General features: G+C 45.8%; 1 protein-coding gene across 5 annotated transcripts in view; it reads right to left on the bottom strand.

The window, feature by feature from the left end:
- The window catches only part of Msra (methionine sulfoxide reductase A), a 333,498-nt gene that overhangs the window by 192,744 nt on the left and 126,963 nt on the right, over positions 1-13,791 (bottom strand). For all 5 annotated transcript variants that reach the window (XM_059273480.1, XM_059273481.1, XM_059273483.1 and 2 more), the window contains one exon: positions 8,704-8,772. In XM_059273480.1, coding sequence (XP_059129463.1) covers positions 8,704-8,772 — 69 coding nt within the window. The remainder of the gene's footprint in view (positions 1-8,703; positions 8,773-13,791) is intronic.

Genomic DNA, 13,791 nt, shown 5'->3' with positions numbered 1-13,791 from the left:
ACGGTACTTGTGTTTTCCCGGGGCCTGGGAAGGTGCAATTGTTCAGGAAAACAAAATGGCCGTGCCTAAAGAACCCCCAGAGAGTATTCTGTCCTGGGTATAGTCACTAGAAGAACTCGAATCGAGATTCAAAGAGGTCTGCATTTGCGTTCCTCTCAGCATTGTTGAAAACAGCAAAAGGCAGACACCATCCAGGTTCTTGTGGATGGTTAAATGGATAAACAGACCGTGGTCCATACATACAATAGGATCTTACTCAACCAGAGAAAGGAAGAGATGTAACATACAATGTGACACGGATGGACTGTGAGATATTCTGCTGTGTGAAACAAGCTAGTCACAAAGGGGTATTGTGTGATTCCACACCTAGACACTAGAAGAGTCAGACTGATGAAGAGAGAGGCATGATGGGAATTATCAGGGGCTAGGGAAAATGGGTTGAGGACGGGTGTTTAACAGCCACAGAACTTCAGTCTGGGGTGCACAATAGTAAAGATTCATAACAACGTGAGTGCACTGACCAACACTAAACTGAATGCTTAAAACTGTTAAAACAGTGTACTTTTGTATTCGCTATTTTACCAAACAAATTATATCATACAACTGATCATACTTTATGTTGCTGTTAGAAAAAAACAAGCCAAAGTCGCACTGTTTCATAAATTATAAGTCTATAAATATGGCTTACACCCCTTATTTGTGTCATTCTTTTAAAATTTTTATTACATTTATTTATGTGTGTGTATGTATATGGGAGCGGGCACATACATACATGTAGAGGTCAGAGAACAATGTGTGGGAGTTGGTTCTCTCCTTTCACCATGTGGGTCCCAGGGATTGAACTCAGGACCTCAGGCTTGGTGGCAAGTGCCTTTACCATCTCGCCAGCCCTTATTTTTCTTTGATCCAGCAGAGTTCAGATGTATGCTGCTTTACTGTGCCTTGTACATAATTTCATGTGTTTTACGACTCAAGACTGAGAAACAGCTGAGGAGGATAGGAGCAAGGGAAAGAATGTCATGTTTTGTGTTACCTGTACTGGACCCATAGTACTCAGGTTTTCCTCAGACATGATAGGCAGGGGCTTCAGGTCCAGCTCAGTGGTAGCATGCTTGCCAGGCATGTACAAGGCCCTGGATTTGATCCTCAGTACTCAAAAATAAAACGCTAGTTTGGTTCACCGAGGCTGAATAGTCAATTCAGTTTTTGCTGCTCTCTACATCTGTTCACTGTCTGTGAAATGTGAGTGTGGAGAAGAACAATGGAACACAACTCCTCCCTGGCCTGGTTTTCATGCTTTCTCAGAAATTTGAGAAATGTCTGCCACGTTTGTAAATAAATTGATCCTTTTCCGATTAAAAAATAAAAAGAAGAGGCCTGTTGGATGGGGATTAGGGGCAAAGGAGGATGATAACATTCCTAATCAGCTGGTTTCATTGCTGAGGCCAAAGCTCTCTGCCAGGTATGGGAGGATGCCTGGGTCCAGTGTGGGAGGGCTTTGCCGAAAGGTCAGTACTGGGACCTGGGGGATGGGAAGTCAGTTCTCAGCTGTGACACAAGGCTGTCACTCTCAGTGTCCTTGAGACAAAGGTCTTGTCTGGCATGAAGAAGGAGGGATGCTAGAATCAATGGAACTGAATGAAGCTGAGATCACTCTCCAGGACCTTGGCCATGATGACAACCTGGGTAGTGAGTGGTGGCTCAACAGACTCTCTAATGAGCCAATGAGAAGTGCTCTGGGGATCTCATGTCCCCTTTGGCCCGGGAGGCATTCTCTGCAACAGTCCGACCCAAGACCCATGCTACCCTTGTCCTCTCCTCTTCACCTCATAGGTTGCACAAGAGAGGGGCAAGAGACTCATCTGGCAGCACCCCAGATCTTCCTGGACCTCCCCCCAGCTGTTCTATTGGGAGGGCCTACCTCTGGGCTCTTCTACATTGCAAATGACTGCAGCTGGTAGGAAAGTGATGTCTAAACCAATAAAGTGTTAATGTGGTGAATTGTCATCTCACTCCTGCCCAGAACAGTCCTTCAAATACAGACAATTCCCACCTGAACTCCAGTTTCCACACCCCACCAGGATGTCCCACCCACAGCCCACAGGCCCACGAAAGCTATGAAGGCCGATCATATCAAAATTCTAAAATTACACGGTTTGTGGGGGGTTTGTTTTTTGGTCTTTGGGTTTTGTTTTTTTTTTTTTTTTTTTTTTTGTAAACTGAGTACATGGTTCTTATACACGAACTTTGTAGAAGATAGCATTGTGTCACAATGTCAAAAAGCTGGAAATGCCTGCAAGAGTCATATCTCTTCTCCCCACTCCAGACAAGCTTCCTGCTCTCTCAAAACAACATGGATGTACCTCCACGGTGACATCACAGGCCCAGGTTCAGAGGCCTCTGGGCCCCATCCTTCTGTCCTCAGGTCTGTCTGCATCCAGGAATAAAATGGAAGTCAAGATCATCAACATGTGAAAAAGATAATGACAAACAAATTTGCCTTAGAATATGTCTCCCAAGCTAGGGATGCAATTGGGAGAGGTTTGCCTAGCAAGCAGGAAGCCAGGACTCCATCTCCAGCACTGCATAGAGCATACATAACAGTGGTGAAGGCCTACAGTCCTGGCTCTTAGAAGTTGGAGGTAGAAGGATCATGAGTTCAAGGTCGTCCTTGGCTACTAGTTACTCAGTGAGTTCAAAGCCAATCTGGGATATATGAGATCCTGTCTCCAAGGGAAAAAAAAAAAAAAAGGCTCCAATATCTAAGGACTTTCCTGTCCTTTGAGATGCTTCAATGACCTGGGGAGAGGCCCTGCCTCTAATTACCCACTGCTTCTCCATCTTGGAAGCTTGCTCCAGTTCTTAGCTTGCTGCTCCATCAGTCTCGTGGGCATAGACGGACTGCTTAATTACAAACACTCGTCCCAGCCTCTCCTCCCCTGGAATGCCTGGCTGCCACTCTTCTGTCCCAGACCCAGCTTCAATAGTTTTCAGTCAAGGTTCAGGGAGAAACCCGCCACACTGGGATTTGATTATTTACCAACATAATGTTGGCTGTGAGCCAGCAAGACACCAATACATTTTCCTTTGAAGTCTGACATATTGCCTGCTGTTTCTAAGTCTGTTTTCTCGGCTGGCCATCAAATAACTAGGACGGTTAAAGAAAAAAAAAATCACAATTCAAGGTGGGGGCGGGGGTGTTGTTCTTGTGATGGGTTCCTCATAGAGACACTGATCTCATTCCTCACACAAAGGTATCCCCAGGAGTTAGGGCACATCCCTGGGCCTTTGACACCTGCTGGTCCCCACACTCCTTTGATGGGTTTTTCTATACATTACTCCAGGAAAGGCCTGCCAAGGACTGATCCTCGTGTCAACAGTAGGAAGTAGCGAGGGGACAACAGTAGGAAGTTGTCCCCCAGTGTCTTAGACTGGAATGTGCTCTCCATGCTGAAGGGCCTCTCAGAGGCTGGTCATCCCCAAAAGCTACTGTGAGGCTATCAAGGGCCAAGGAACAATAAGGGACAGCAGCTGTTGTCACTTCCTAACTATTCTGCCACATTAAAGTTCTCCTTGTAGGATCCTATATCTGAGCAGCCTAGATGTGGGCTTTGAAATGAGAAGATAAAAGAATTCTGAGTATAAAATAATTTCTTAAGAATAGGTTTAGGGCCAGGTGTAGTGGCGCATACCTTTAATCCCAACACTTGGGAGGCAGAGGCAGGTGGATCTCTGAGTTCGAGGCCAGCCGGGCTACAGAGTGAGTTCCAGGATACCCCTGGGTTACACGGAAAAACCTTGTCACAAATAAACCAAAACAAAATAAAAAAAAAAACTGAGTTTAGAGCCTCAGCACCCACATTTCAAATGACAGACAGACAGACAAACAAACATGTGAGTCAAGATAGGCGGATGATCCCCATGACAGACAGACAGACAAACATGTGAGTCGAGATAGGCGGACGATCCCCATGACAGACAGACAGACAAACATGTGAGTCGAGATAGGCGGACGATCCCCATGACAGACAGACAGACAAACATGTGAGTCGAGATAGGCAGACGATCCCCATGACAGACAGACAGACAAACATGTGAGTCAAGATAGGCGGACGATCCCCATGACAGACAGACAGACAAACATGTGAGTCGAAATAGGCGGACGATCCCCATGACAGACAGACAGACAAACAAACAAAAACAAACATTTGCGTCGAGATAGGTGGATGATCCCCAGAGCTCACGGGCCAGGCAGCCTAGCTAACGGCGAGCCTCAGGTTCAGTGAGAGACTGTGTCTTAAAAGATCAAGTGGATCACAATAGAGGAAAACACCTGACAGAAACCCCCAACCTCCACACATAGCCCTTCCCCCTCTCCCCCCCACAAAAAAACAAAGTAAATAGGTTTACCATTTTGAGCCACCGTCAACTCTCACTGATTGGAAGGGGAGGACCCTGAAAGTCGATTTAACCCCTGCCTGTGTGGGTTAGAAACGGACGACTTGCATCCTTGCTGTGATGGAGAGTTCACCGGCCCACATCACTGGACAGTTTTAGTACACTATGAAAAGTACAAGTTGCAGTCAGTTCCCCAACTCCCACCGAAGGGCCTTGCGATAGGTTTCAGAACTGGGCATTGACGTTTAATCTGAAGGCGTTCGGGAAGAGGGGCAGACCAGTACTGAGGAGAGCCCTCCAAGTTGGCTCAAGCCCAGGAGCTGATGCAGTGACATCGTGACGGTATCCACTGGTTTGCCACCTTTTTAAACCTCAGTTTGTCCACCTTAGTTTTTTTCCATGTCTACCTCAGTCAATGTATATCTAAAAGTTATATTCCAGTTACCTAAACTCCTATAAGCTTATATTTTATTTTAATATAATTTCTAGTTCTTTTCTTTAAAAAAAAAAAAAAAAGTTTAATTAAGACAGGGTCTCATTCTCTCATTGTATAGCCCAGATTGGCATGGAACTTGTGATCCTCCTGTCTCAAGCCCCTACATGCTGGCATTACAGGTGTGCACCTCATCTGCAGTTTAGATGTTTTTAAGGGCAAGCTTTCGTATTTGGGAGTGTCAGAGTTTGGGTGGCAAATAGATGTTCAAAGACTGTACTTTAAAGGTTTTAAAAAATTATGTGTATGGATGTGTGCCTATGTGTAAATATGTACGTGCATGTGAGTGCAGGTAAGTGTGGAGGCCAGAAGAGGGCACTGGATCCCCTTGGAGCTACAATTACAGGCAGTTGTGAACTACCTGACACGGGTGCTAGGAACCAAACTTGGGTCCTCTGCTTGAGGACTGTGCTTTTTATTTTTTAATTTATTTATTACGTGTACAGAGTTCTGTCCGCATGTATGTTTGCAGGCCAGAAGTGGGCGCCAGATCTTATTACAGATGGTTGTGAGGTACCATGTGGGTGCTGGGAATTGAACTAAGGACCTCTGGAAGAACAGCCAATGCTCTTAACCTCTGAGCCATCTCTCCAGCCCCGAGGACTGTGCTCTTAACCACTGAGCATCCTCTCTAGCCCCTAAAGTTTCAAATAACTCATCTTTCAATTCTAGCTTGTGACTACAATCTCTTCCCTTGCTTTCACTGCCCACACTTCTCCATTGATAAGTTTTATTTTATTTGCTGTGATAGATCCTCTTGTCTACAGGGTGTTTTCCACAGCTGTTCTGAACTGACAGCACTCCCCCAGCCCCAGAAGGCTACAGTCAGATGCTCTGCTGGACAGAGTGGCCCACAGCCAACAGTTGTCACTTTCATTAAGATATTGCAAGCAGAGAAAATCTTCCTGGGACAGGCATGGAGGGCTCGCCAGCGATGTTCTCATACGGGAGAAAACAGCCTCTTGGCTTGGTTGGATCTTTAATCTCCAGATGAGATGTTGCAGTTTCTCTGCCTGCTTCCCAGGACTGTCGTATAGATTAGAAGGGGGATAGCCACAGGGCACGCTCAGACATCACAGACAGAGAGGTATTACATAACTGCAAAAATGTACTGTTGCACTTTTGCAGAGTGTGAGCTCCCTCTAACCAGAAAGTGAGCATCAGAGGCAGACCAGAGGAGCGCCAGGGACCAGGGCCTGTGGTCTCCCTCATTAACATTGGCCCAGCTGATGAAGGAGACCTGTAAAAAAAATCACAGATGGACTACAGAAGACAGAATAAGAAATATGTCTTGAGTTAAGATAATTGGCAAAGACTGAATGGCAGGAACTATGTTTTAGGAGCCATCTTTGATCACTGGATACCACACACTTCAGTATTTTTCACACCAGAGTAGGCCTTGATCCCTCCAAGCTGATCTAAAAGCCTAATTGTAGCTCAGCAGTCACCAGCAGAGTGGATTAAACCATAAAGCCGCCATGTAGACATCATTCTACTCGGCATGTTCAAATCTTCAGCCACCAGATGAAGTTACAGTTGGTGACACTATTTTGGCATTAATGTATTGAGACCTCCAAGGCTGCAGGAAGAGTTTGGACAGGTAAGCAGCTCCCCTGTTGCTCTGGGTAACTGACAGGCAGACAGATGCAGCCAGTGCTGGCCGCATTATTTGCTACTAAAATTGACAGGGGGAGGGAGCCGGATGGAGACTTTCACTCCAAACAGCATTTTCCCAGCAAAAGCTGCATCTCAAGAGTCCTTCAGAGCACTCTGGGAATGCACGGGAGTTTACAAATCAATTTACTAAATTGGCTTGGCTGGAAATCATGCTTTTGTGTGTGGATCCGGCTGAAAGGTATTTTTCAATCTATCAGGCCCTAGCAGGGCTCCTTCAAGCAGTACAAAGAAAGGTGACATCAGGAAGAGATGTCACCTTCCAAGCCAAGTAGACTCCTGCTCAAACCCTAGTTCCAAAGGCCCAGTGGCCCTGGGTAAGTCACGTGACCTCTCTGAGCCAACTGCCTAGCTAGCCCACCAGCCTCTTGAAGCGCTGGCAGGGTAAGTGCCCTGTATATTTCAGAGTCAAGTGCTGTCTTAACCTGACCTTTTCAGCACAGCTATAAGCAACCCGGGATGACAGGAGTTCTCCCCATGCCAACCATTCTCTCATCTACCACAGGCCAGGTGGACAAGTGACATAAAAGGAGCAGAGCTCTGGAAACCTCACTCTGCAATGACTGCATATACTTAACCAAATCGGGAACTTCATTTAAGCAGCAGAGAGAGCCAAGCTGCACTTACAAAGACAGAATTTTTAGATGTCAGGCATATGCTATTTTCGGTTCTGTATAATTTTGCCCTTTCGATATTGAGAACTTGAAGAATTCTGCAAGCGGTCCATCTCCGTTTGTTTGTTCATTTGTTTGTGTTTTAAGTAAGGCCTCAAATGTACAGCGATCCTTCTACCTTTTGCCTTCCGAGTGCCGGGATCCCAGGCGTGGCTAGCACACCTGGCTGGGAGCCATCTTTTTTTTTCACATCACACCTCTTGGCCATTCAGCCAGTAGCAGCATATTTTCCGGGCTCACTATGATCATCACTTGAGCCTGAGATCTCGAGTAGGGAGGAGGCAGGACAAAGGGCCCAGACCTAGAGAGGTCTCAGGATTCACTCAACAGAAAGTTAAGAAGTGTCTTGTCCAAAGTCAAACTGTGAAGGCCTTTGGTGAGGTTTTAGTAAACCTCTGGGAATTAACATGGAATGGAAAAGAAAAGGAATCTTGACATGGAGCTACATGCCCTGGTGTTTCCAACTCTGAGGTCAATGTGTGTTAGTTCTCACTACATTGCAGGAGACAGAGGCCTGTTAGGACAGGCCTGTGTCATTTTGTCTCTCTCAATGAGATATTTATTAGTCATCACTGTGTCAAAAAAAAAAAATGCCTGAGAAAATACGTTATAGCTTATGGCTTGAGTCCACGATGGCTTGGCCCATCATCTAAGAGTCCTGTGGTGAGGCACAGCATCATAGCGTGGAGGCCACGGCACGGCAAAGCGGCTAACCTCATGGTGGCTGGTAAGCAGAAGTGGAGAAAGGCAAGCTAAGACCCCAGGAGATGAGAGAGGCCTTGCCTGAGAGGACCTCAGGGCATTGCTGGAGAGAAAAGTCCAGAGACAGCAAGGAAGGGCAGCAGGGAACTACCAGAAGCAGGGACATTTGCAAGGCAGACAGACAGACAGACGCTATGGAGGTGGAAACGTGGACAAAGAAGTTTTCACCAAATGGTTCGGAATTAGCCAAAAATAAATAAATAATAAGTAAAAAGTCAAAAAACTCACAACTGTAATTTTTAGGTATGTAACCAAGGACTGGACTCGGCTCTGCTGGAAATATTTTTAACTATTTTCTACCAATGAATGTGCTCAAATCATGGAGAAGAGAGAGACCATTCAATTAGGTGACCATAATGACTCCAAACAACCTGATAAAATTGTGCATCTATGTGAAAAAGAAAGAGAAGCTCAAACCCTAAGTTAATTAGGTTAATTCACAGTGTGGACAAAAGGAAGTGCAAACTTACAGTGTGATATCAGGGCTGTCAAAGTTAGACAAGAAAACATACTGGATTCTACAAAGTAAGTATTCCTGGGCCCAGAAATTACTAAGAACTCAAGAGTTTTCTTGGCTGTAACGACTTGTAAATATCTAGAAGAGCCCAGATTTTGAAGCCCCGAGGACACTTACTACAGCTAAGAAAGTTGGCAGGAAGCTTTGCACAGTATTTGGGTTTTCTTTCTGAGTTGATATCTTACCAAATACAGCCATCTGTGTTCCCTCTGGGAAAGGTTCAACCGTTCTGTTGCCACTGACATGGTGTTTGGCTGGAAAAAGAAAAGAAAGAAATGTGAGTTTAAGTGTAAAGTTTGACATGCATACTAACACATGTCATTAAATGTGTCAGTGAGTCTGTTTCTCTTCAGGAGTTAGGAACACACCAAAGCTTACCCTCTAAAAAGAACCCCCGTCACCTGGTTTTTTATAAATCTGAGTGTGTTACATGCACTTGGGTGCACGAGTGCACAGGCCCATGTGGGGTTGAGGAAGCAGACATGCATATGTGTGCATGTACATACAGTGGCCAGAAGACAGCCTCGGATGTCATTCCTCAGGTGGGATCCACTTTGTTTCATGTTTTGTTTTGTTTTGTTTGAGGCAGGGTCTCTCACTGGCCTAGGGCTCACCAATTTGACAAGGCTGGCTGGTTAAGGAGCCCAAGAGATCATACCTGTCTCTGCCTCCCTAGCACAGGGGTTAAAAGAACATGCCACCACATCCAGCTTTTTACATGGGTTCTAGGAATCAAACTCAGGTCCCCAGGCTTGCAGAGGAAGCACTTTACTGACTGGGCCACCTCCCTAGCCCTTTACTTAGTTTCAATCTCAATGATAAAGTGGCTTGGACATCAAATTCTGGCATGATTTTTGTAAATGAATGTGTTAGGGTTCAAGTTCTTACAGGCCTGGACAAATGAAAAATGCTGGACCCCCTGGTTAGAGGGTCCCTACTGAAGCTGACCACCCTAGAGAACAAGGGAATCCTTGAAATCCAGGTTGAGTAGGGATGTCTCCCCCTGATGATGTTCAACAATCAGCATATTGATAAAGTTGGTATTTAAGAAGTGCAGCAGGAGGCCATGGTATCCCGCTGTGATTCAAGCACTCTCCCAGGGACAACTGCCTTGGGACCCACGGATATCCAGTGCTTATCAGCAGCCCTTCAGCCCTGAAGTCCCACCACCAGTGCAAAGTAGAGATGTAATGAGCCTCCAGGTTGGGGCTTCCAACACTTGTTCTCAGACTCCCAAGCAGGGAACTTCGGAGAACACTCCATCTGAGCACATTTGGTAATGTCCTTGGCGATGTTCAGATATGAGTATTTACATAGAAACACACAGGAGGAACAGCTCACTCATGGCATTCAGCCTCCCTATGACTTAATGGCCACACTATGTCTATTAAGCTCTAGCAAAGGGTGACTAGGATACAAGCTGAGTGAGCATCAGAGGATCTTGGTGAGCCACAGAACAATCTGGTCCAGGTGTGATGGGGTATGACACTAGATTGAGATGGGACCATGCCACAGGAGGCTTTAAGCTCCTATCTAGACCATGGGTTCCTCAGCACCCTTTGCAGCACTGCCTAGGTGATGTAGACCCTGGGAGTCTGCGAGGCCCCTTTTAGCTCATTCCTTAAGCTCGTCTCAGGGTTTTCTACTGATTTGCAAGTAACAAAAGCGGAGAAAAGGGAAAGGAACAGCCCAGAGTGGAGACAGACAGCTGGCAGGCTCAGCGGCTGCCTAGGGCCCTTAGCCACTATTGGACATAATCAGCAGAGACATGATGGAAGGTCCCAGATGACCCTGTCTGGCTCACTCATATGGTTAAGCTCCTTGGTCAATGCATCCCTGTAAACACATGGAGACCAAGGCTTTCATTTATGAGTAGCTCCGGCCCATCTCTTAACTCTGACCAGTGAGTTTGGAATGTCACTTTTACCCATGCCAAAAAATCAGAAACTCCTTCCTTTAACCCACCTGAGAGTTTAACCTGAGAAAAAATGTAGGTGGGGAAAAAAGAAGATATACATAACAGAATGTAAAGTTCCACTTGCCATAAGGAAACCTCACAAACTGCTTAGAAATTACATTCACGGCTTTATCAAATGCAGCTGTTCCCTCTGGACTGGACATGACCATCACCATCTTGAGTCAGAGCAGCTGTGATCACCAGCACATTACCCTCAAGAGATCAGACTTACTAGCCTTCCTTTATGGAGGGATTGGGAGGCTTGGGAGCCTTCAGGAGAGATCTTCAGGGATCTCCAAGAGGTCCCTCTCCCCATGGCTACATAAGAGAGAAACTGACTTAGTGAGGGATCCAAGTAGTGCCACTGCCTAAAAATTGCCCATGGGACTGTCAGGGAGGCGGCTTCTCATGAGTCCTCCATGCTGCCCATGGGACTGTCAGGGAGGCAGCTTCTCATGAGTCCTCCATGCTGCTGGTGGGACTCTCAGTGATCTAGTCAACCTACGTTCCTGTGAGCAGGTCCAGTAGACTCATTGGTCACCAAGCTAGACTCGGATGAAGTCCTTTCTTGGCTTGCTGATGATCTCTCTACCTGGGCTCAACAGATGTGGCAGCAATGTCTCTCAAGCACTAGTTAGAGTAATGAAGAGATATCATATCTGCAATACTGGCAAGAGGAAACAATTTTATTACACCATTCATGTGGACTACAAGGACAACGAACTGAAATGTGGGTATTGAGAGGAAAGTGAAAGCACAGTGAATGTGAGGGGTATTTCTTTCCATTCGATACTGCCTTTGTCATTGTTAGATTCTTTTTCTTATTGTCTAGGATGAAAATACTCCAAATTTTAAAAACCCACAAAACCATAGACTTCTTTTTCCCTTAGCAATTGGTTTCCTGGGTGGTCCAAGGCTAATCTATAGCCCAGGTGAAGCTCACACTTAAAGAGAAGGTGAGTCTTCTGTGGCATTGTGGTGGCATCAGAGATGGTTCCAGACCTAACTGCCTGCATCACTGCCTTAAGAACAGGCCACCATCCCCCCACCTCTTGGGCTTGCTTCTTCTTGCTCCTGCGCTACCCACACATACTATGTCCCCGAGTCTAGCTAGTTTCACCCTCCCTTTACCATGCAAATTGGCCTTGTCTCAGTGCCCTTGACCTCTCTGTCTAGCCTCCAGTGACTGCCTTTCTGTATCCTTTGCCCATTCATTCTTCCCAGTGTAACACAGCTATCTTTCAAACATGAAAAAAAATCCAAATTATATGACATAATCCCCCAAGCACCGTCCAATGTCCATCAAAATTGTTGTTACTGATAAAAAGAAAATAAATCTGAGCAATCAGCTTCAGGGAGGACTAGGTCATCTGGCTCTGTCTCAGAGTCTCGGTCTGTCAGGGTGGGAAGGCAAAATGGAACAGAGTGCCCTCATCATGGCAGCCAAGAAGCAGAGAAAACACTGTGTCTCTGGGCTCTTTCCCTTTTTTTCTTATATTTCACCAGGACCCCCAAGCTACATGGTGATGCCGCCCACACTCAAGGAAGGCTCCCCACCCCTAAAGGGATCACCCTCACAGACACACCCAGAGGCATGCTTTATGAACCTTCTAGGCAAGTCTTGATGCAACCAAGTTGACAGTCAAGATTACCCCCATTTCCCCCATCTTTGCTGGCTCCCCATTAGTCCGAGGCTAGAGTCAATGCTTCTGCTGGACTTCAAGGATCTGTAAAGACTGACTAGCAAATCTCTCCTCCCTCTACTACAGACACCTCTGCCTTGCTCACTACTACATGGACAAAGAGACCAAATCTCCCAGTGAATGGCAAGCTCTGGAGGGCAGTGGTCACATCCTACATCTCATCATCTCATGACCCCAGCATGTAGTGACACACAGGTTTTCAGTATTTGTTAAGCTAATCAATGAACTAAATAGCATTTAAAAGTCTCTTCAAGCCAATATGAAGGATGTATCTTATTTGATCCAGTAAATAGACACACACACACACACACACACACACACACACACACACAGAGAGAGAGAGAGAGAGAGAGAGAGAGAGAGAGAGAGAGCGCTATATTACTTAATGGGAGATAGTCTAAGAAACTGATTATTAAACACCATTCTGTATGTTCACACAAACTAAACTTGGCCAAGACATCACTAACTTAGCAATGAAATCTTAGGCCACCATCAGCTATGGTCTGTTATGATTCAAACATTGTTGAGACATATGACCAGATGGATTTTATCTGTCTGTGTGCATGTATGTGTGTGTGGGGGGGGCACATTTATGTGTGTTGAGTACAATGGAGTCCAGAGGACAACCTCAGCTGTCATTTCTCAAGTGCCACCTGTCTTATTTTTGAGATAGCATCTGTCACTGGCTTGGAAGTCACCAATTCAGTTAGGCTGACTGGCCAGGGAGCCCCAGAGATTCACCTGTATCTACCTCCCCAGCACTAGAGAGGTGAGAACACACTACCATGTCTGGCTTTTCTTTTTTTTTTTTTTTTTTTTTTTTTTTTTTTTTTTTTTTTTTTTTTTGGTTTTTCGAGACAGGGTTTCTCTGTGTAGCTTTGCACCTTTCCTGGATCTCGCTCTGTAGACCAGGATGGCCTCGAACTCACAAAGATCCACCTGCCTCTGCCTCCCGAGTGCTGGGATTAAAGGCGTGCGCCACCACCTCCCGGCTCATGTCTGGCTTTTCTAAGTGTGTTCAGGTCCTTATGCATGCAAGTACTTCAGTAACTAAGCCATTTGCACAGTCCTGTAGTAGCCTTTATTAAAAAAAAATACAAAGAACATGTTTCCCATATATAAAGGTGAACACTTAAAATAGCCACTCAGAAACAGTGACCCGGCTGGGTGGCCTAGAGAGCAGGGAGTCAGCGTCTCACCCTCATATGTAGGAGCCTCCTGCTTAGCTGCTTACCTCCTTGCCTCTGGGAAGACGGCCATGCTGAAGGAAGTAAACATGAAAATGTTCCACACTGGACAGGAAGAAGTCTTCACTGTCCTCTCTGGTGACATGTCCCCTATCTCATCTTTTATTCCAGAGCCTGAGGCCCACAGATAATTGTTTTTATAAATTGATTTTGCATTTTCTTCTAGAATACAGATCATTGAGTCCTACATCAGCCCTGTGGCAGTATATGCAACATTAGCAAGCGAGAGACAGGACAGTCTAGGGATGAGGAGCAGGGCTCTGGAAGGAGGTTGTGCGATCTTGAACCCCTACCATGTCCTGGCTACATGACCTTGACATATCACTTAACCTCTGTGAAACTTTTCCTCATTTGGAAAACTCTCTC

Source organism: Peromyscus eremicus, chromosome 9 (assembly GCF_949786415.1).
Source record: "Peromyscus eremicus chromosome 9, PerEre_H2_v1, whole genome shotgun sequence".
NCBI classification, from domain to species: Eukaryota; Metazoa; Chordata; class Mammalia; order Rodentia; family Cricetidae; genus Peromyscus; species Peromyscus eremicus.
The sequence above is the reverse complement of the archived record's forward strand: the minus strand, read 5'-3'. Positions and strand labels throughout refer to the sequence as shown.